Source organism: Equus przewalskii, chromosome 1 (assembly GCF_037783145.1).
Source record: "Equus przewalskii isolate Varuska chromosome 1, EquPr2, whole genome shotgun sequence".
NCBI lineage: Eukaryota > Metazoa > Chordata > Mammalia > Perissodactyla > Equidae > Equus > Equus przewalskii.
In genome coordinates this window covers 180,698,030-180,723,196 of record NC_091831.1, presented here as the reverse complement: position 1 = coordinate 180,723,196, position 25,167 = coordinate 180,698,030, and the positions used below count along the sequence as shown (strand labels likewise).

At 35.7% G+C, this 25,167-nt stretch overlaps 1 protein-coding gene across 6 annotated transcripts in view; it reads left to right on the top strand.

Annotated features, from left to right (window-relative positions):
• Positions 1-25,167, top strand: part of MDGA2 (MAM domain containing glycosylphosphatidylinositol anchor 2) — a 783,360-nt gene that overhangs the window by 731,511 nt on the left and 26,682 nt on the right. For all 6 annotated transcript variants that reach the window (XM_070630080.1, XM_070630101.1, XM_070630087.1 and 3 more), the window contains 4 exons: positions 2,594-2,771; positions 6,243-6,263; positions 16,348-16,503; positions 16,984-17,142. In XM_070630080.1, the coding sequence (XP_070486181.1) occupies positions 2,594-2,771; positions 6,243-6,263; positions 16,348-16,503; positions 16,984-17,142 (514 nt within the window). The remainder of the gene's footprint in view (positions 1-2,593; positions 2,772-6,242; positions 6,264-16,347; positions 16,504-16,983; positions 17,143-25,167) is intronic.

Below are 25,167 nucleotides of genomic sequence, written 5' to 3'. Positions count from 1 at the left end.
ATGCACATTTACACATTTGCTGTGTGTCTGTATATGGGTGTGTGTATATATGTAAAATTACTCTGTAAAAACATAAGGGATTAGGGGGCCCGCCCCGTGACCAAGTGGTTACATTTCTGTGTGCTCCACTTCAGTGGCTCAGGTTTGCAGGTTTGGATCCCGGGCATGGACCTACTCCAATCATCAGCCATGCTGTGGAGTCATCCTACATTCAAAGTAGAGGAAGACTGGCACAGATGTTAGCTCAGGATGAATCTTCCTCACCAAAATATATATATATTTTTATATATATTAATATATAAATATATATATACACATATAAGGGAAAATGGAAGCTCAAAAAAATGGAATATTCCACCCAAATTGCTTTTGCCTTCAGCTATTCACCAGCCCAGACAAAGTTGCCCTTTGATTCTTACAGCATGGCGTTGGTGAGGCAAACCGGAAAGAAAACCGAAGGCCTGCCCAAAGCAAGAGATCATCTCCACTTTAATTTGTGACACCAAAGGATTTCACAGTCAAAGTGAATTTTACTGTCTATGCTCTTAGGAGCATGTCAGAAACAAAGGTACATCTCTAAAGGAACGTGTCTCAAAGACACAAAGAACCCCAGTTCTTTGTGAGAAGAGGAGAAAAGCACCACTAACAAGGACGTATAGACTTCAGATATAAAACGTGTTCAATACATATTATAAGGCAACTATGCTTAGCAATACATGTATGAATAAAAGAAAACTGAAAATGCATGCAAAGAACAGGAAATTATCAAGATGGCACAACAGATTTTTTTTTCAAAGACTTTACTCTTTTAGAGTAGTTTTAGGTTCATGGCAATATTGAGCAGAAGGTACAGTAATTTCCCATATATCCCCTGCCCTCACACCTGAGCAGCCTCCCTTAATATGAACATCCCCCACCAGGGAGGTACATTTGTTACAATGAACCTACACAGGCACATCGTTATCAGCCAAAGTCCACTGTTTACATTGGGGTTCTCTCTTGATGTTGTATATTCTACGGATTGGGCAAACTTTTAGTTACATGTATCCACCATTATATCATCATACAGAGCAGTTTCACTGCCCTAAAAATCCTCTGTGCTCCACCTCTTCATCTCTCCCTTCTCCCTAACCCCCGGAAGCCACTGATCTCTTTATTGTCCCATAGTTTTTCTTTTCCAGAATGTCATATAGTTGGAATCACACAGTATGTAGCCTTTTCAGATTGACTTCTTTCACTTAGTAATTTGCATTTAAGGCTCCTCCATGTGTTTTCATGGCTTGATAGCTCATTCTTTTTAGCACTGAGTAGGATTCAGTTGTCTGGTTGTAGCACAGTTTATTTATTCATTCACCTACTGAAGGACATTTTGGTTGCTTCTAAGTTTTAGCAATTATGAATAAAACTCCTATAAACATTCATGTGCAGATTTTTGTGTGGACATAAGTTTTCAGCTCCTATGGGTAAATAGTAGGAGCAGAATTGCTGGAGTCATATGGTAAGAGTATGTTTGCTTTTGTAAAACACCACCAAACTATCTTTCAGAGTGGCTGGACCATTTTGCACTGTCAACAGTAATGAATGAGCGTGTCTGTTGCTCCACATCCTTGTTAGCATTTGTGTTGTTAGTATTCTGGATTTTGACCATTTTAATAGGTGTGTAGTGATATCTCATTGTTGTTTTAATTTTCATTTCTCTCATGACATGATGTGGAGCATTCTTTCTGTTAAGATCTGTAGCCCGTTTTTAAATTGGATTCCTTGTTTTCTTATTGTTGAGTTTTAAGAGATCTTTGTATATTTTGGATAATAATCCTTTATCAGATGTATCTTTTGCAAATATTTGCTCCTAATCTGTGGCTTGTCTTTCATTCTCTTGATAATGTCTTTTGTAGAGTAGAGATTTTTAATTTAAAGAAGTCCAGCCTAACAATTATTTCTTTCATGGATTGTGCTTTTGGTATTGTATCTAAAAAGTCATTGACAAAATCAAGGTCATCTAGATTTTCTCCTACGTTATCTTCTAGGAGTTTTGTAATTTTGCATTTTACATTTAGGTCTGTGATTCATTTTGAGTTGAATGTTGTGAAGGGTGTAAAGTCTGTACCTAGATTCAGTATTTCACATGTGGATGCCCGGTGTTCCGGCACAATTTGCTCCAGCACAATTTGCTGAAAAGACTGTCTTTGCGCCATTGCATTATCTTTGTTCCTCTGTCAAAGATGAGTTGACTATAAATTTGTTCAGCAAGAAGTCGTTAAACTTATATCTCTCTAAACCTCCAGATTGAGACTCCCATAGAGACTGTTGTTTTCTCTCTCTGACTCTTAATGTTAGAGGGCATATTAAATATGTTTAATCAGCCAAACTATCCTGTGACAATTTGGTAATTATCTGCAAACATCTGCATGGAAACGTCTGCAAAATTTGGTGGTTATTATAGAAACTTGAGCTTTAATAAAGTGTGTTCATATAATATAATCTATTTTCTTATGTAATAAAATGTCAACTTTTTTTCTCATTCTACTAGAGCACGATAAGTACCTCTGAAGAAAATACTGAGAACATTATTACATAATTCTTTTGATTTCAGGCTGGACAGCAGCGTTGGTGGGAACAGGAGATTAAAATAAATGGAAATATTCAAAAGGGAGAATTAATTACATATAATTTGACTGAGCTAATTAAACCAGAGGCTTACGAAGTCCGACTAACTCCTCTCACCAAATTTGGTGAAGGAGATTCAACAATTCGTGTCATCAAATACAGTGGTAAGCAGCCCTTTCTTTAAAAGTGTTTATTTACATATCTGGAATATGTAGATTGCAACTATACCAAATTTAGACACAAACTAAAATTTAGCATGTTGACTTTCTGGGTCATCAGCCAAGTGACCAAAGAAAAAACAAATCGAAGAAACATAATCATCATATAGTATTTGATGATAAATGCAGAGATATGGAATAATGTTTTTGTTAGCATTGAATCTCTGTGATAATGTCAGGAATGTTCCTTTATTTTCTATCCCATAATTTATGATGTAATATTTCTGCATTTTATTTTTTCAAATTCTTAATGGCTTTAAAATCTATATTAGGAAGTTAGCAAATGTGATCAAAATGTTTTCTTATTTTTTTAATTAATGGACTTAGTTTTTGAGCAGAAAGTATAGCGAGCTCCCATATATGCCCTCTTCCCCTTCCCCTCCACCCGGGTTCCCCTATTATTCACATCTTCTGTTAGCGTGGTCCTTTTGTTACAATTGATTAACCAATATCGACACATTCTTATTAAAGTAAATAGTTTGCATTGGGGTTTATTATTTGTGTTGTACACAATAATGTGTTGTACAGTTATGTGGATTTTGACAAATGCGTAATGACATGTATCCACCATTACAGTGTCACACAGACCAGTTTCCTGGCCCTAAAATCCGTGTGCTCTGCCCACTCGCCCCTCCCTCCCTTCTGCTCCAACCCTCACAACCGCTGACCTTCCCACTGTCTGGAATTTGCCTTTTCCAGAATGTTGTAGAGCTGGAATCCTACAGCATGCAGCCTTTTCAAGCTGGCTAATTCGCTTAGCAATACACATTTAAGGATTTTCTAAGGATTTTTTGTGGCTTGATAGTCCGTTTCTTTTCACAGTTGAATAATACCCCTTGTATGGATGCATCACAGTTTGTTTATCCACTCACCTATTGAAGAACACCTCAGCCAATTTTTTTAGACATTTTTTTATTTTAGATTTCTAATGTTAAAAACACCTAAATGTGCTTGTGCATCTGTGTGTATGTTTGTGATAGTTTGCCTTTATAAGCTACATGCTTTTAATTTTTTTCACTATTTAAATGTCCTACTTGAGCAAAAATAGAAATTAATATAAACCTGTGAAAAAATTAAAAGTTGATCAAAAGCTTTATCTAAAAAATAGAAACAATAGTAATTAGATATGATATTATTTTAAGGTGTATAAACAGATTAATATTTATCAGTTGAAATTTACGTGCATTTTTATAATTTGTAATATTCAATGGCTGGCTCCAGAATTGTCAATGCATTTTTCAAGGTTGAGTGAATCACTGGCAATATATTTCATAATTATTTCATAAATAAAATGAAATTATTAAAAACTCAGAGTTGCTGTTTCATATGAAATCACTTTTCTTTACCCTCTTCTCATCGGCCAGAATATATTGGGGATGATATATTGAATTTTCATTAAAAAATTAAGATATATAATGTAGAGTGGAATATTTATAGAAGATCAAGGAATGCGAAAAGCGTTAGAATCACAGCACATCTTTTCTTGACTGAGGTCCTTTAAAAATACACTTTTTTTATATTAGTGATATAAATATGCAGAATAATGATTATTACTCTGTGATCACCTCCATGATTCCATTGGGCAGACAACTAGATAGTGTCCCAGTATATTTTTCTCAAGTTTTAGTTTCATATGTTTTATAAAATATTAATTCTCTCCTCTTACCTAATGTTTATGCTTCCTGCTCCTAAGTTATAAAATTATAGACTTTTTAATATGGAAGCACATTAGAAACTGCACATCAAGAGCCATTCCTTTCAAAGATGATGATATTAGGACCAGAAAATTTCAGGATCCTGTAGAGTTAAACAACTATAAAATGACAAACTTTTGAGGAAGATGTTAGCTCAGGGCAAATCTTCCTCACCAAAAAAATGAATAAATAAAAGAAATTAGACATAGAAGTTTGATTGAAAGAAGAAAAATAGACTCGCCGCAATATTTGGAATTTAGAATGGCAAATTTTCACAAGGTTAATTGTGCTATTTATACTGAATTTGGTACTAAAAATATTGTACGAAAAGACAATTAAAATTCAGTCTGGTCAAAGGTTACGTGTAGATGTGACATGTTTCTTAGAACTAAATTATAATTCCAAGATGCTTACTGCTTTAAAGAGATAACACAAAGAGAATTTTATAATTTCATCTTACTTTAACTATAAAATAATTTTAATTTCTACTAATTAATTTTCAGGTTAACATATATTGATACCTTGCAAGAAAAAGAATTGTTATTTTTTCTCCACATCAGTGGAACGAGTAAATGAATACCCCCTTCTCTGCGTTATTCATTTCATAATTTGCAGTGGGGATTGCAGAATCAGAAAAACAACTGAAGTAATCAGAATACTCTGTCTTCTCTATGGGGAAATACCAAAAATAATTGGTTGAGAGACTAACTCACTTTGTTAAAATTGATCCCAATGTACTAATTATAGTAAAAATTATATATGAAACTGCTTTGTGCATGTGTGTGTATTTTTGGCTATCTGTCATTCTTTACTACTAATGTCCAAGTTTAACAGGGTGGTTAATGGCAAACACTAGGAATTAGTGACAAGGCAGAGAAACTTCTGCAGGTTCGGTGAACTGCCTGCTGTCATCTTGAGAGGCTACAATATTGCTTTCCTTCTTCCAGAATGGAATTTTCCCTCAGAGTGATAAATGCCTAATCCATATATACAGATACTATGTTGTCTCTTAGGTTGGGTATATTTTTGTTGTTGTTTCAGGAAAATGTAAAGTATTCATTCCTCTTCATGTGGAAATCAATTGGCACTTGTATTGTGAACACGATTAGTCTTTTGAGATAAATATTTCTTCTGGTGCACAAAAATGCAGCTGTGTTGTTTATCATTTGAAAGCCGTGTTTTTGTGTATGTGTGTGGTGTGTGTGTGTGTGTTAATGTAATTAAACAAAGCAGCATTCAAGTAGCTATTTGTTTCGGGACACGTCATGACGTGACAGAAGGATTGCTCTGTTTTCATATATACCATCTTATTTTCAACAGAAAGAGATAAGAGCAAAAAAATTGAAGTGTACCATCCTCTGGAAGATTGTTTTCCTTGTCAGAACATGGGGTGGCAGGTTGGCCTACTGTCAGTTTCAGTTTTGACTCTGGGTTTGGTTGAGCCCTGGTTAAGATAGAAAAGATCAGTGCCTCCCTTCCAGGGAAATGAGCAAACCCCACATGCTCTGTAGCATTGATCTTGTGTGTACTCAGGAGGTTACTGCTGAGCTCCAGGAGGATTCTATTCAATCCTCTAGAACAAATGGATTACAGATAGAATTCTCCACAGCCACAGTGGAGAAGATCGTTAAGTTTTGGTAAAGAACTATGGTACACTAATTGGACTTTTACTTACGAAAGACATTCAAACCATGCTAACATTATTTTTTTTGCTTTTTTTTAGCTCCTGTTAATCCTCATTTGAGTAAGTATATTTTCACTTTAAAAATGGCACTGTATTTCATAATTAAGAAAAACAGAAAATGCATAAACATACAAAGATTATGTAGCAATTGTTTATATTTGGTTTAAAATGGAATGGCTTAGAAAACTGGCGTTAATGTGAATTTTAAATTTCAAAGGACATGGGTATAAAGACAAATTATTTAATATTGATAATTGTTTTTTATAAGTTTTGCTAAATATGGAGCCATTTTCCCCAACGTGCTTAACATTTGTCTTTCATGTAACTGTGGGATTATTTTTTCTTTTGTGGCATTGCATACATTTTTATTGCTATTACTTGTTTCTTTAATTTTCTTTCTTTGCTTTCTACATTTCACTCATAAAGACTATAGTTACTTAGAAACTTGGTATTTGAATGGTTTAATCAAGATTTTTTTCATGGATCACTATTCTATATCCCAATCATTTATGATGAAGAAGATAATCTGATCACCATCCTCTTGATAATACTTCACATTTAAATTAAGGATTGATTTTTGTCTCCTATTTTGTGCCTGGGAAAATATTGTTCTTGGCTAACAAAAGAATGGGCAGCCACCTTCGCACTTTTCCTCCCATCCATCCAGCATTCTCTATTCCCTGCATGTAGTGAAGAAACATCCAAGTCTTTTTTCTCATTTTACTTTATGTCCTTTTCTACAACAGCCTTTCACTGATTATATAACAAAGACCAAACTACAGAACCTCTGTTCTTGCTGTATTTTCTACCAAAGATCCTCTTTTGCTCCACTTCTGCATATCCAAATTATAATACTGAATTTTTTTTACAGATTTTTATTGTTTACATATTGCTTTCACACACAAAAATTCGATTAGTCATCACAAGGACTCTTTAATGTTATCAACCCTTTGAGGTTCATGTTTCTTATAAAGTTTAGCACAATTGCTTCTCCACCAAATATTACCTCTTTTTGATTTCCCACAGCAATTTATCTTCTTCCATGTGGTAAGCTATTTGTGATATTCTCATATCCTCCAGTAGATTATAAGATAGTTAAGAGCTGAATCTGTTTGTAATTTCTCCCTATATCTCACTATCTTTGTGTCTATCACAGCATCTCATACTTAGCAGGTGTTCAATGATCATTTGTTAAAAGAACAAATACATGACAATTTCAAGATGAATTAATTACATAAATCAGATTCTCCCTGGCTTCTACCCAGGATATTGTTTGTGTTTAGTAATTACTATATTGATTATAACTCCTTTGGAGTTAAGTTCTCTGACTGTACCTTCAGTAGAAATATTTAAAACGAGTGTCACAGAAAGGTAAAACTAGATACAGGAAAAAATTGACAAATACTTCAATTCAAGGAAAGATTTTTGAACAGCTTCTCTCTACTGAAAAAGATTGCATATATAAATATATAGTTGAAGGAGTGTGTGCCAACAGATTATTTCAATACAATTATAATAAGTACCATGAATTTTATGGCAAATCAGAAAGTATTCCAGAAGAGGTGATATTTGAGTGGGTCCTGAGTTGAATGGAGGTCCCATAGGGGAAGAAGTTGGGAAAGGTGTGCCTATCAGTGACATAAAGGTCGTGTTCAGATGAAAACTGAGCAAAGCTCAGTGCGTCTAGAGTACTACGTGCAAAAGTTACAGAAGCTGCAAGTGTGCCCTGAAGATGGACAACGTTAGTTAGAATTTGAACGCTTCTAAAAGCTTGAATCCTTTAGGTCACAGTTAGCGACTCTTCTTCCTCAGCAAGCATTTTACAAAATGTCCTCAAACAATGGCTTGGATTTTCTATTTTTAAATAATTTCCAGCTTAACTCTCTCTACCGGAGATTTCCACTGGCTGTATACTTTTTGATGTCTTAATGAATATTCACTATGGTAGAAGATGAGAGTTGTTTAGAATAAAGCCTTTTAGTAACCATCAGGCGGCGATTTCTCTAAGTTATCAGGAGTAACTATTTTTACGTTATTGACAGTTACATACATTTTCCCCTTATTAATTGATTTCTTTAACCTTGTTATTGCCTCCAGGTCCCAAACATGTATAAGAACAATGCTTTATCGAACAAAGCTATCGTTATAGATTCAAGTTTTTAATAAACTAGCCAGATATTACTCAGTAAGTGAGGAAAATAGGCCAACATGTGAAAGAAAGTCATGTTTTGTTTAGATTTTTGCTATGGAAAGTTCCCTTTCTTTCCCTCAGATAGACTGCTTGTATGTGAGATCTTCTTCTTAAATGCTATATTTTTAATTTTTGTCATTTATTTTCAAGGTATAATTTACATATGTTAAAATTCACCCCTGTCTGTCTGTAAGAAGCGTTGACCAATTCATCCAGTTGTGTGGTCATCACCCCAAGGTTCCATCAGCCCTGAATGTCCTGTGCTGCTCTGTGGTTAATCCTCAGCCCCTGCACCCAGCCCCTGGCAGACTTGTTTTCTCTTACTATAATTTTGCTATAAGATTTCAATTAGTTGCCATATACCTACTGTGTATTCTCCACATTTCATTAAAACATACCTTCCCACTAATTATACTGTTGGTGAAGTTGAGGAGAAAGCAAAAGTTAAGCAGGTCAGGAAAAAAAATCTAAACGAAGAAAAAATGTAATTAAAAAGATGAATTGCTTCTGCTATGATTCTGAATTATTTCTTAAAATGAAGAAAATACAGCCAAGTCTTACTTCTAACACGTTATTTGTAATTATGTATAATGAATTCTTATAATACCATGTAGCAATATTTCTTCCAGAAAAAGATTATTGACTTGATAATAAAGTTTAAAAATCTTTTAAATATATGTTGACTTAATTATAAATTATAGTTTATCTGAAACATCTAAATAGAAAAAAATGTAGAAACATGTTAGGATATATATTTAATAGGATAATAAATGTGATATGAGACTTCCTACATTGGCTGCAAATCAAACTAATCTTAAATGCTCTTTTGTGCTTTATCAACTTGTGTAGTCCTTAAGTTAGTTGATCCTAAATATCCACCTCCAAAATATCTAAAGAGTAAGTCCCTGAAACGTTTTCATAGTCTGGTTCTTCATTAGACTCAAAAAATTTACTTCTTAAATTTAAAAGAGGAAAGCTTTCTATTTATAGTTGATTAAAAAATCTTATGATTGAAGTTTTTAACTGAGAGGGAAGATGCTTCGTTGTGGAGAGAACCGTGCTGTGCAGGCTCCATGAGCACACTGGTCCTGCCTCATGCTTCTCCTACTCTGCCTGGTTCCTCACGAAGGGTGCCTGTGATTGAATGGTATTAATTGAAAAGAAAAAAAAAAGTGAAATGGGTTGAAATGAGTTCTGGGGTCTCAAGGATCTCAGCAATGGAGTTGGAATTTTCAGCTGTAAAGAGATTTCAAATTTTTTGGAAAGTGTATTTGGTCTGATTTAGGTTTTGAAGTCTGTAAAATTGTTAAAATTTAGAACTTTGGAAAATTACTTTTTGGACTCCTTTTGCTTTATATTAGATATTATGAGTGCAAAATGGCATATATATATGAGATATATATCTGTAATATAATAATACAAATGTATATATACATGAAAACCTTCATATCTCCAAGAAACCATTTGAAACTAAAAAAAAATTGCCGTAATAAGCTACTCCAAAATATCAGTCCGAAGTTAGAACTAATAGATTCATTAAAGTGGTGTGATACAAAATCAACATACAAAAAACAGTGGTGTTTCTATACACTAAGAATGAACTATCTGAAAAGGAAATTAAGAAAACAATCCTATTCATGATAGCAACAACAAAAAAAAATAAAATACTTAGGAATAAACTTAACCAAAGAAGCAAAAGACTGGCACACTAAAAATTATAACACACTGTTGAAGGAAATTGGAGAAGATGCAGATAAATGGAAAGACGTTCTATGTTCGTGGATTGGAAGAATTAGTATTCTTAAAATGTCCATACTACCGAAAGTGATCTACAGATTTAATGCAGTCTCTGTCAAAATGCCAATGGCATTCTTTACAGAAATAGAAAAAACAATGCTAAAGTCCATATGGAACCACAAAAGATCTCAAATAGCCACACAGTCTTGAGGAAGAACAAAGCTGGAGGCATCACACTTTCTGATTTTAAAATATATTACAAAGCTACAGTAATCAAAGGAATATGGTAATTGCATAAAAACCAATGTTTAGATCAATGGAGCAGAATAGAGAGTCAGAAATAAATCCATGAATTTACAGTCAGCTGATTTTCAGAAAGGGTTCCAAGAACACAGAATGGGGGAAAGATGGTCTCTTCATCTTTCCCCATTAACCCATCTTTTCCCATTCCCCAATAACCATTGTACACTCTTAGTGGGAATCTAAATTGGTACAGGCATTATAGAAAACAGTATGGAGGTTTCTTAAAAGGTTAAAAATAGAACTACCTCATGATCCAGCAAATCCCACTTCTGGGTATATCTCCAAAGGAAATGAAATCTTAATCTTGAAGAGATATCTGCAATGCCAAGTTCACCGCAGCCTGAGTCACAATAGCCAAGACATGGAAATAATCTGAAAGTCCATTGATGGATGAGTGGATAAAGAAATGTAGTATATACATACAATGCAACATTATTCAGTTTTAAAAAAGGTTATCCTGCCATTTGAGATAACATGAATGAACCTGGTTCATTATGATGAGTGAAATAAGTCAGACACAGAAGAACAAAAACTGCATGATCTCAGTTATATGTGTAATCTAAACAGTCAAACTCAGAAGCAGAGAGTAGAGTGGTGGCTGCCAAGAGCTGAGAGGGAGGAGGAAACTGGGAGATGCTGGTCAAAGGGTATAAACTTTAAGCCATACAAGATGAGTCAGTTCTACAGAGCTAATGTACAGCATAGTGACTATACCTAACTACTGTATCGTATACTTGACATTTGCCAAGAGGAGAGACGTTAAGCGTTCTCACCACAAAAAAAAAGATAATAGTAACTATGCGATCTGTGAAGTGATGCATATATGAATTCACTTGATTGTGTGATCATTTCAAAGTGTACATATATCAAAACATCAAGTTGTACACCTTAAATATATACAATTTTTATTTGTCAATTATATCTCAGTAAAGCTAAAAAAATAAAACATGCGTAAAGAGAGAACGTGAGTGCGAGAGGGCCGTTGGGCTGGAGGACCGGTGAGCATCAGCTTGCTTATCCTTGAGGTTTGTTCTTCCTTTACCGTATTGGGAAGGATTCAGGGAAATAAAGTAAACTTTTGGAGATATTTTAATGCAGAATATTTCAAATAGATTTATTTATTTCTGCGTAGCCCCTGAAACTCTGCCAAAATTGTGTTGTTATTAGAAAACTAGTGAAAAATTCAAGACCAAGTCAATATTCAGTTCTTTGTCTTTGTGAAAATCCTGGACCTCATTATCTCTTATTTTATGAGATCTTTTAATATTTAATATTATTACATTGACTTTTGATAAGTTTTTACAGATCAGTGCATTTTCATTATCTATCAAGATGTTCTTTATTTTAATAAACTTTTTTATGAGTACACTTCTTTGCATATATTTATCATTACCTCATATAAAGTCACAGGAAAATCATAAAATTATTATGGTCTTAAATAGTATTTTCGTTTCCACTTTGCGTGCTAACTTTTAATAAAATCTCTCCAGTGATAGGTTTCTTCACTGTAAAGATATATGTCGCAGAGGTGATGAAGAACCTGCTGAGATTACTTAGACGTCTTTGTCCAACGCGAATTACTGTCGTCTTATACCTTTTTCAAATGTATTGTAAACAACTTAATATAATATATAAATTAACCCAAATTATGAAAAATTTTAGGCGTATCCAAAATTTTCCCTTACATTCCAAGGGAAAACCCTCTATTTTATTTTTATTTGTAAATGCCAGTGGTTTTTTCCCTCCCTCCCTCCTTCCTTCTTTTCTTCTTCTCTCTTTCTATTATTTATCTCGATAAGAACACTTAACATGAGATCTACTTTCTTAACAGCTTTTTAAGCATACAATACACTATTGTTAACTACAGGCACGATGTTGTACAGCAGGTCTCCAGAACTGACTCATCTTGCATAATTGGAAGTTTATATCCTTTGATCAGCATCTCCCTATTTCCGTCTCCCCACAGCGCCTAACAAACATCATTCTACTCTCTGCTTCTCTGTGTTTGGATATTTTAGATGCCTCAAATACGGGTAATCATGCCATATTTGTCCTTGTATAACTGGCTTATTTTACTTAGTATAACATCCTCCAGATTCATAAATATTGTCATATATGGAAGGATTTCCTTTGTTAAGGCTGAGTAATATTTCATCATATGTGTATACCACATTTTATTTATCCGTTTATCTATTAATGGATATTTAGATTGTTTATATATCTAAACTATTGTGAATAATGCTGCAATGAACATGGGAGTGCTAATATCTCTTTGGGATAATGCTTTCAATTCTTTTGGATAAATACCTGGAAGTAGAATTACTGGATCATATGGTAGTTCTATTTTTTAATTTTTGAGGACCCTCTGTACTGTTTTCCTTAGTGGCTGTGCCATCTTACATTCCCACCAACAGTGTACAAGGATTCCAATTTGTCCACATCCTCAGCAAAACTCGTTATTTTTTGTTTTTTTGATAATAGCCATCCTAACAGATGTGAAGTAATATCTCATAGTGATTTTGATTTTCATTTCCCCAATAATTAGTGATGTTGAGCACATTTTCACATATCCGTATGTATTTTTCAGGAAATGTCTATTTAAATCCTTTGCCCTTTTTATTTTGTGGTGCGGAAGATTGGCCCTGAGCTAACGTCTGTTCCAGTCTTCCTCTATTTTGTATGGAGGATGCCACCACAGCATGGCTAATGACTGGCATAGGTCTGCGCTTGGGCTCTGAACCCGTGAAGTGGAGCACACAAACTTAACCATTACACCACTGGGCCGGCCCCTTTGCCTATTTTTAATCAGATTATTTATTTTTCTGCTTTGAGTTGCAGGAATTCCTTATATATTTTGGATATTAACCTTTTATCATATTATGTTTTGCAAATATTTTTTCCCATTCTGTAGTTTGCCTTTTCACTCTGTCACTTGTTTCCTGTGCAGAAGCTTTTTAGTGCAATATACTCCCACTTGTCTTTTTTTGCTTTTGCTGCTTGTGCTTTTGGTGTCATATGCAAAAAATCATTGCCAAGACCAATGTCATGAAGCTTTTCCCTATGTTTTCTTCTGAGAGTTTTATAGTTTCAGGTCTTACGTTTAAGTCTTTAAGCTATTTTGAGTTGATTTTTATATATTGTATAAGATAAGGGTCCACATTCATTCTCTTGCATGTAGATATCCTGTTTTCCCAACAACGTTTGTTGAAGAGACTTATCTTTCCCCATTGTGTGTTTTTGGCTGCTTTATTAAAGATCACTTAACTGTGTGTGCATGGCATTATTTCTAGGGTCTCTATTCTGTCCCATTTGTCTATATGTTTTTATGCCAGTACCATCCTCGTTTCCTTTTTTAAAATGAAAATTGAATATTTTTAAGGTATACAACATGATTATTTGATATATGTATGTATATACACATAGTGAAATGATTACTACAATCAAGGTAATTATCATTTGAACTCTATACGTAGTTACCATATATCTGTGTGATGAGAGGACCTGAAATATACTGTCAGCAAATTTTTAGTATTTGATACAGTATTATTAACTATAGTCATCATCTCTAGACTTATTCATCCTCCATAGCTGCAACTTTGTACCCTGTGACCAGCATCTTCTCGTTGCCCCACCTGCCTGCCCTAATAGAATAACCCTTTTCTACTCTCTGCTTCTACGTATTTGACTATTTTTTAAATTCCACATGTAAGTGATAGCATGCGTTTTTATTTTCTTTCTGTGTCTGCCTTATTTCACTTAGTATAAGCTCTTCCAGGTTTATCCATGTTGCTGCAAATGGCAGGATAATCGTTTTTAAGGCTTAATATCCCCTTATATATCTGCCACAATTTATTTATCCATTCATCCGTCAATCAGCACTTACATTGTTTCCATGTCTTGGTTATTGTAAATAATGCTTCAGTAGATATGAGCATGCACATATCTTTTTGAAGTACTGATTTTATTTCTTTTGGGTCTACATTCATAAGAGGGGTGCATGGGTCATGTGGTAGTTCTATATTTAGATTTTTTAGGAACTTCCATACCATTTTCCACAATAGCTGTACCAGTTTACATTTCCACCAACAATGTATAAGTACCATACCCTTTTGATTACTGTAGCTTTGTAATATATTTTAAAATCAGTAAGTGGGATGCCTCCACTTTTGTTCTCCTTGCCCATAATTGTATTGGCCATTCGAGGTCTTTTGTAGTTCCATATAAATTTTAGGAATTTTTTTTCTACTTCTGTAAAAAAATACCATTGGCGGGGCCAGCCCGGTGGCGCAGTGGTTAAGTGTGCATGTTCCGCTTCTCGGTAGCCCAGGGTTCGCTGGTTCTGATCCCGGGTGCGGGCATGGCACCACTTGGCAAAAACCATGCTGTGGTAGGCATCCCATGCATAAAGTAGAGGAAGATGGGCATGGATGTTAGCTCAGGGCCAGTCTTCCTCAGCAAAAAGAGGAGGATTGGCAGTAGTTAGCTCAGGGCTAATCTTCCTCAAAAAAACCAAAAAATACCATTGGTATTCTCATAGGGATTCCATTGAATCTATAGATCACTTTGGGTAGTACGGACATTTTACCAATATTAATTCCTTCAGTCCAAGAACACATGATGCCTTTCCATTTATTTGTGTCTTCTTTAATTTCTTTCATTAATGTTTTGTAGTTTTCAATGTACAAGTCTTTCATCTCTTTGGTTAAGTTTATTCCTATTTTATTCTTTTCGATGCTATTTTAAATGGGATAGTTTTCTTAATTCCCTTTTTGGGGAGTTCATTGTTCATATAAAGAAGCACACAGATTAATTCAAGGGCATGAGCTCAACTTCTAGGCCTCTACTCCCAAGAATATCTGATAAGTCTGACCCACTGCAAGGGGAAAGGAGACAACTGAGAGTCTCTGTTCTTTAGATGATTTCATCTCTGTGAATTGCAGGGAATCTATACTCAGTGTGGACTTTATTATTTACTAGCTGAGCTTAGCCCAAGTTTTCTCCTCTGTGAGCTTCATGAGTCAGTATTACTGTAATTTAAAAGAGTTGTTCTGGGTTTGAGTGAAATAATAGAAACTATGTTTAATTTTTGTCAATTAAGAATAATTTTAATCTTTTGTCCAATGGACATTATCATCCCCTTTATTTACTCCTATAAAAGCAGGGTGCATTTCAGCAAGAAAACCCTTTGATGCCTAGAAACATTACTCCCTCCCTCATCCCAGGGACAGTTGAAGACAGCTCTCTCTGGGCTGGTTGTTGGATCTGAACTCAGCGTATGTCAGGCATCCCTGAAATCCCAGTCCTTTCACAGGGTCTTCATGACTTCTCTCCATTACTTCACTTCTAGTAAAGTTCAGGCATTTGACAAATTCACAATCAAATAAAGTATGCGAGATGACTACTTTTTACAGTACTTTGCCATCATCTTCCCCTAAGTAATTTCATTTGTGCAAATGTGTATATGCGGAAGCGTCTCCAGACGTGGTGTGAGCATTTATGACCTCACGGTGACAGCTTTAAGGTGCTCTCAGGTAAAGTAAAAGATCGTCTTCTGATTGGCAGTGTTGCTTGGATTTTCCCTGTACTTGAAAAATGAAAGGTGGGAAACTTGGGCCATAAGCGTGAATTATATTCTTTAATTTCAGTTATCCAGATATTTCAGAGGAAAATGGTTTGGGTTTAAATTCTCAAATAAGAGACTGATTTCTATATCAAGAGTATTTCTCTTTTTCATTAAAGTTGAAATCATTTTACGTTTGGTCGCAATCACATGCACCATCATGGCTCTGGTGCCATTATTGCAATCTCGCATTATTATTGCTGTGCTACATTTTAAGTTTTTCTTATAAGAATATTGTGATGTTTGTATTCATTTAATTAATATTAATCACATTCATTAAAATTTGTTAACAGGAGAATTTCACTGTGGATTTGAAGATGGTAACATTTGTTTGTTCACCCAAGATGATACGGATAATTTTGACTGGACAAAGCAAAGTACTGCAACAAGAAATACAAAATACACTCCAAACACGGGACCTAACGCTGATCGTAGTGGCTCCAAAGAAGGTAGGAGGGTCTGACATGGTGTGTTCATAACAATCGTACTCCAGCCTTGGCCTTTGAGAAACGCCCTTAGTATGAAATGCAAGAGTGTACTTAGCTACAGATTTGAAGTTGGTGGAATAAAACATTAAATTTTCTATGTACAGTATCAATAATTCAGATTTTTCAAAGTTTGTAGACATTAATTTTCCCTCAGAACTCGTTGAAATACATAGTTGAGAGATTAGGAATTTTTTTTTTGATATTTCAAGTCTAAAATTCCAATTTTGTCTGAAGCTTTTATATATTTTAAACAATTTATCTTTACTTATATAGATCATTTACTTTTTATATTAGTATCCATATACAGATTTTATAGATGAGGTGCAAACCCTCCTGTCAATTTTTACTTCATATGAAAATTCCAAAACTTCTGAGTAATTTCAAATTTCATGTCATCCCTAATAATAATGTGTTTAAACATTGTATTTTGTCTTTTTAAAGGTTTTTATATGTACATTGAGACGTCTCGGCCCAGATTAGAAGGTGAAAAGGCTCGACTTCTCAGCCCTGTTTTCAGCATAGCTCCCAAAAACCCATATGGACCCACGAACACTGCATATTGTTTCAGCTTCTTTTATCACATGTATGGACAACATATAGGTGAGATGGCAAGAATTACTCTGTTTCTTCTAAAGTAAATCATAACTAAAGAGTAAAGGTTCCAAACAACACCGTGAAATCTGTTTTAGTCAAAGGATACCATCATTGACTTTTAAATTACTTGCCTGAAAATTGCAAAATAAGATGCTAAGAATGTTCCCCCATGGTATCCTAGTTTCCCAAATTAAGATTAGAATTTGAAATTTTGGAGCATTACCTGCCTCCTCTGGAATTCTAATCACGTAGACCGCCAATGGGTTAAGTTATTTTGAGATCTTGTGGAATTAATATCAGAATAATTTAGGCTGCTTCTTTCCAAAGAAATCTGAATAATGACTCAGTGTGTATCAATGATCATGAAAAGGAGTATTGTCGTATTTGGAAGATGAGTGCTTTTAGCACCATCTACACATTTGGAACACTGGTGTGATATTTTCCTGTTTATGAAATATGCCTAACACGCCTAGCAGGATTTAAGAACATCCTTGGTCCTGAAGAAGATGCAAAGGTAAAGACACACTCCTGCCCTTAGAGCCCTTGCACAGTGATGGAGGCTGAGATGAGTAAAGACGCCAGCTCGCAGAATACCACATAATCTAGAGAAAGAACATAGCAAAACTGATCATATGGGTCTATAATTCTTTATGTGAAAATCTAAAATCAAAAAGACCAAACACAAATTTTTTTAATTTAATTATTTGGCAGCATGTGCTGACTCATCTACGTGTGTTAGACTATAAGACTTGAACTGATATGAGCCTATTTATAGTCTGTATGTATCCAAATGAGTGTGAATATTTTTGTACTATTTGCAGCAGAAATATTACTACATTTAATTATGGGATCCTCTACCAGATCCTTTCGGGGATGTCACATAATATACAAGATATAGGCTATTTTGACTTTCTAAAATAAGACAAAGTTGTGAATGGTGAAGCATATCTAGCCCCAGAAAGCTTGGATGAGAGGTTATGGATCTGTACTCCATTGAAGAATAGGTCAGTGCTTTAGGACAAAGGAAAACATTTCTCTACGAAGGGAGGTACATTTTCAATAGACAGAGGTGAACACAGGGAGGATTAAGGCCCTGGTCATGAGGAAGCAAGACGCAGGAAGTTAAGATGACATTGTGTCTTGACATAAATTAATAAAACTAAAAATATAAATACATTTACATAAACTAATAAAATTGTGCACGAGATATATGCCAGCTACTGTACTATTTAAATGAAGTAATCCTCATAACAAGTTGATAAAAATGAGTATCACTATTCGTCTTTACGGTGGAGAAAGCTGAACCACAGAGAGTTCGTATGAATTGCAAGAAAGTGGTGATGCTGATATTCATACTTAAGCCACACTGTTAAGTGTTCTTCAAAGTGGGGCAACAGGTGACGAGCCTGGAAGGATAGCTCTTGTGCGTTACAAATGCCCTCAACGTGAAGTCAGGAAACCTGGGTGGGCGCTTAACGTAGCAGTCAGTCACTGGAAGAGTTTAGAGACGTCACTTAAAATGTCTACATCTTGGTCTCTTCATCTGTAAAATAGAAACAACTCCTATTTTGGAAATTTGTAGTTCAAGATAAACGAGATAACATTTATAAAATCTTCCGTCAGATGGTAGACATTCATAATCTTAAGTTACTTTGAATCTCAAATAGCAGCAGTAACAGCAATAATAAAGTAATAGCTAATGTTTCTGGAGTACTCATCTTGGACCAAGACACTGCTCCTAATGCATCACAGATTATTCCTCTTAATTTTCACAATAAAGATTTGTGCTAATTAAGATCCTTATCCTGTTTCATTGATAAGGAAATTGAAATACAGAGAACTTTAATTATCACCATATCGTAGCTGATAAGTACTGAAGCCATGATACTGCTCTGGGAAGCTGGATTCAGTGTCCGCCTGCTTCACCGCTCCACAGGGAGAATTATTGGAATGTCAGGAAAGCTTAGCTATTTAATAGTCGGGGGAAGTTATTACAGATTTTGTGCAGACAGTGAGCATAAGATTTTTGATTTGGGAAGATAAAGCCTATCAGGCTGGCTAAAGTCATTGAGAAACAGAAGAGAGACTGGAAAAGCAGTTGGAAAGTGAGCATAGTCACGTCCTCACTGAGGCCTGCGCTATGAAAGGAAGTCAGTCTCCACACGATTGCCAGCTGTCCTATTTGCACGAGATCACTATCTTCCTACAAAGGTGGGGTTAGCTCAACTCCAGTTCTTCCCTTTAGTGGATCGGGTGTATTTAACTTACTCTGTAGTTTGAATATATTTCATGGACTTTCTTTCTCGTCTTCAAATTTACCTTGCAACAGGCACATTTTTAGTTGGTTTTTAAATAAATAATTCTATCAATATTTTGAATTACTTTATTGAGGAAATTTGTATCTACCTTATTTATGAGTCTCCCTCTCAAAATTTCTTCGTATTTGCGTTGAGTCCCGAGATAATTTTAACACACTTTTAACTTTGCACTTGTTTTTCATATCCTCTTTGTTGTCCATGGGTGTCCAGATGAACTCTGCTAGTTTTATTCTGATTATTTCAGAGAGAAGGCAGTTCTCCATTTCTTCCATGTTCTCATACATTTGCCACATTGATACCTGTGCCATTTCTCTGCTTCATCAGATGGTTGAAGGTTGTAGGCATCAGGTCTGTCACTTGTGTCCCTCTCAGCAGGGTACGATCATGTTGCACTAAAATCTAGGCAAAATATCTGTTCCGGACATTGACTAATCAATTAGGACGAGATGAGCTGCCTCATTAGGGAGATGCTGCCTGTAGCTGAAACCTTCCCTCTTTGCAAATATTATTCTAAGACACTCATTCATCTGTAAACCTGGGGGGCATCTATAGTCACTGGTTTTACAAATTACATTCTCAGTTTTATTCATTCTTTTGGAAACCCAGATTCAAAAATGATTTGTCCTGGATTTCTAATAGCTTAATTGCAGTTACTATTCTTGGGTAACCATAAATAATCCTTGCTATTTTAGCTGTGACTAACAGGCAATGTATCATTGAGAAGCGTCATAATTTTTTAATAGTACAAAAATGGGTGATCAGTTATACATTACTTAGAAAGGAGATTCCTCTTTGAAACAAAGTCAAATATGTTACATTACTTATCTATTGCTGTGTAAGAAATTTCCCCCAAATTTTGTGACTTAATACAATGACCATTTGTTATGTCACCGTTTCTGTGGATCAGGAAGATGGGTATGGCTTAGCTGGGTGCCTGTAGCTCAAGCTCTCATGAGGTTGCAGACAGGCTGTCAGGCAGGACCGCAGTCTAATTTGAGAACTCCGTTGGGGAGGATATACTTCTAAGCCCACTCACTAAGTTTTTGCCAGGCCTCACTCCCCCACAGGGGTTGGACAAAGATATTGATTTCCTAGTGGCTGTTAGCCGGAGACTTCTCTCAATTCCTCACATGTGGACATCTCTATAGGACTGTTTCATGCAACACGCTTCCTCCAAAGCAAGCAGTTCCCCAGAGAGAGCAAACACATGCCCAAGGCTTTAGGTAACCTCATCTCCGAAGTGACATCCCAGAACTTCTGCCTTAGTCTCTTTATTATAATTGAGTTGATGATTCCAACCCACACTCAAGGCGAGGAAAACAGGAGGTTGAAATCATTGGGAGGCGTCTTAGAGGTTGTCTGCCACACTGGTACAATTTCTTGTAAGTTCAAGGTTTCATCAAAATTGATTGAAGAAAAAAACTAAACGAAGGCTACAATGTGTTAACTTTAAACTCACTGTTGATGTTTATGTACATGATACAATATCTGGCTATTGGCAATAATATAAGATGATTTCAGCAATCCTTTGGCTACTAGTAGGCATTTTGACTTTTGACTAACCAACTGAATTTCTAATGTTCTTGCAAAGAAATCGAATCTCATATGAGGTCGCTGAATATGACAAAAGCTCAGTAAAATAGGTACTTCATTTATTGCTAGATCAGTAAAACAGCTACTTCATTTCTAGAAAGAAGAACGTGGGATATAAGCATCATATCATACTAGGAAATTAAAGATAACAATACAAAATCACTTAGGAATACGTTTATGGAACTTGGTAAGAATGGCTCACTGAAGTTGAGGCTCTAGAAAGCTAATTTCACTATGGAACACATGGGAGGCAAGGAGAAGGGGTTTGTTAACGAAGTCTATTCTCATGAATCTGGAGGGTGAGGAAGGAGTGATAAGTGGAGAGAAGTGGGGCTGGAGAAGGGCCTATTTTAAGAGGAAAAAGAGATAATAGAAAGGGTAAGTTTAGAGACACAAAAATAAAAGGGAAGGAAGTTTCCTGAAAAGATGGGAATTTGGAGCTGGGGTCATGAATTAGCCTTGAAGAGGAGAACCAATGTCACTTCCACTGAGGTGGGAAGGAAATAAGTAAAAGTGTGGCTTCCGATGCATTCCTAGATGCCAGAACAGCAAACAGACATGAAATTTGCCTTCCTGCCAGTCTCTATTTTCTCTGTAAGATAAATGAAAAGGTTGTGTTTTGAAAGAGGAAGCCGTTTTCAAAAAGTGTGGACGGCAGCAGATACTGCTCAACCAGATAGAGAGAGGTGGAGAGGCTGGCGATCAGGTCACAGTCCTGTGCGTTTTGAACTGCATTTTAGAATATGATGCTCAGTTTGCCTCCCTGCCATGTCTCGCGTACAGTACTGAATTAGCCTGGTAATTGATTTCCCTGGTATCTCTTTGGCCCATAGTTTCTGGGGGTAAAGATTATTCTCTACAACTAGTAACATAGCGACCTCAAGGATATATGCCTTTCTGGCATCTCCTTGGGGCAGCTCCATAGTTTATTCCAGCCATACACGAGATTCCCCAGCTCGAGCTCTGTTGTATCTGGGGCCTCTTCGTAGGCTGTATCCTTGGTCCTGCTGACTGCATGCTTGAGATGAACAGAAACAATGTTTCTCCCCATCACATGGTACCCTGCAGAGGTAAATGTTTATTTGACCACTCCATAAATATTTATTAAGTGAATGAATAGTTTTTAAATCATATAGATAGAGTCAGTATTTCTCCTCTTTAATCATCTAGGTAACGCATACTCTTCCTTCAAAATCCAAGTCAAGGACATCGCTGAAATTCTTCCCCATCCGCTCTGCTCCTTCACTTCCTATAGCAGCTACTGCACATCTCCGTCCTAATATTTGTCACCCTCACCCCGGCTAGGCTGTGGGCACCTTGAGACAGTAATCATGATTTATTTATATTTTATCCTCTGGAAGAGCAAATGCTCAATAGATTTAAAGAAATAATCCAGACTAGATTCTTTAACTGCTGAATGTACTGGAAGAGTAACAAAACAAGGGGAAGCGAAAATATGCAGTTTAGGTGGGAAACAGAGGGTAGTTTCATCAAAACCTTTTAGGATAGGATGGGGGAAAAAATAGAAGTTAAATCATTGACTTAGCTTGAATTTGAATCTAAGTGCCCTGGCAGCTAAATCGTAGAGGAAAGCAAACGTGTTGCCTATTTCTTAATTAATTCAGAGGGAAATTTATCTTTAGAAAAGTACTCTTAGTATTGTGTAAAAGTTCTCTTTGTATCTATAAGCAACATAGATACTGCTACACTCTTAGCAATATCTTCACTTAGTACTTTAGAAAGATATAAAACATAATCAAATAAAAATTTTATATATTGACAGACCATAACACATTAGAGAATAAAACTTATGTTTTGAGCTGAAATATTATGGTCCATGATGATCTAACAAAATGTTGAAATAGAATTTAATGAATCAAATTCACCTCTAATTAGGTTTCTCTAAATAAGATGTCTCAGGTTTTCTTTTAGCAAGAGTTGGATTAAAGGTTTCTCGGTGCTGGCATTCAAAGATTTTAAACTGGGGACTTCAATGTTTTTATATAAGACATGGAGAAGGTGAAGTTGATAATCTTCTGCATGGTTTTAGGAGTCTGATTTTTATTCTCATTTTGGTCAAAGATCATATTTCTTCTGATTAGAGTTTTCAAAAATCAAGATTCTTTCTTATATCTCAAATATGGTCCTTAAAATAGGAAATCCGCTGACATATCTTTTCCTTGCAGTTAGACATCACATGAGAGACAGTTTGAGCCTGAAAAACTTCGTAAGATGAGGTGCCATTGTTTTAGGGCCTTGACTACACTGACTACAGAAAGAGTCTCAGCAGAATAAATACGTAATTTTGAGATACTTGCGTTCTGATAAATTCTCAGAATTGCATTCCTTGCAAGAGACAACTCCCAGGTGGCTGAGGGCAGAGATGAGGTTGTTCAGTGTTCTGCATTTAGATATTAGAGAATAGCTACCGAACCGTGCACTGTTTGACAGTAGTTGGTATTAAGCCACTCTCCTGTTAGGAATTAGTCAGTGCTCTCACTGAAGTTCTGTTTGCATTTAAGACTGATAACACCAGTGTCATCAATATGGAAATAAAGCAGTAAGTGGAAGACATTCATTCAGTGAACTGCTTTGTTAAATTAAGAGGTTTTTTTTTTTTTTTTTAGTTTCAGGTGTATAACATAGTGATTCAACATTTATTTCCACAGATTGATTAACCTGATAAGACTAATAACTGTCTGTCATCATATAAAGTTATTACAATATTGTTGACTATATTCCCTGTGTTGTACGTTACGTCTCCATGACTTATTTATTTTATGACTGGAAGTTTGTACCTCTTATCTCCTTCACCTGTTTCACCCTTCCTGCCTCCCTCTCATGACCGCCAATCTGTTCTCTGTATCTATGAGTCTGTTTCTATTTTGGTTTTTTGGTTCATTTGTTTGGTTTTTTAGATTTTACATGTAAGTGAAATCCTATGGTATTCTTTCTCTGTCTGGCTTATTTCACTTAGCATAATACCCTCTAGATCCATCCATGTTGTCACAAATGAGAGAATTTCATTCTTTTTTATGGCTGAGTAATATTTCATTGTATACGTACATCACACCTTCTATTTTTCTACCCATTGACACTTAGGTTGCTTCCATATCTTGGCTATTGTAAATAACGCTGCAATGAACATAGGAGTGTGTGTATCTTTGATTGATTTATTTATTTTCTAAGTCTGTGTCAGTCCTCTACCTGTTGCCTGAAGATCCATTCCTCACCCTGCCCCTTCTCAGCTCAGTATTTTGCCTCTGCAGAATGTGTTTCTCAGGCTCCCCTGAGAATTGCGTTTCCATTGGATGCAGCTAAGTGATGAGAGATTGGAGGGTTAGGAGGGGAGAAGACAGGGCATTGCTCTCCTCCCGCACAGTCTTAGGTGGCATGTCTGGGAGCAGCTGTACCTCCCTGAGGCTCCAGCTCCTACCAGACAGACCTGAGACGGTTCCAGCTTCTGTCAGGTGGAGGGGGACTCAGGTCTCAGGTGGGGCTTCTTCTCTTTGTCCCCAGACTAAGGGCAGTAGTGGCTTCCTACTGTTGCTAATCTCTAGGTTTATATCTTTTTAAACTAGTGTTTTTGTTTTTAATTCAGAAGATTTTTTTGGCTATGTCTCCTCAGGCAAAGGAAACAAAAGCAAAAATAAGATAATGGGACTACATCAACCGAAAAACTTTTGCACAGTAAAGGAAACCATCAACAAAACAAAAAGGCAACCTACTGAATGAGAGAATATATCTTCAAATGATATCTCTAATAAGGGGTTAATATCCAAAATATGTAAAGAACTCATACAACTTAATGTCAAACAAACAAATAATCCAATTAAAAAATGAGCAGAGGATCTGAATAGACATTTTTCCAAAGAAGACATACAGATGGCAAACAGGTACATAAAAAGATGCTCAACATCTCTAATCCTCAGGGAAATCCAAATCAAAGTCACCATGAGACATCCCCTTACACCTGACAGAATGACTATTATCAAAAAGAGAACAAATAACAAATGTTGGAGAGAATGTGGAGAAAAGGGAACCCTCATGCACTGTTGGTGGCAATGTACATTGATGCAGCCACTGTGGAAAACAGGATGGAGGTTCCTCCAATAATTAA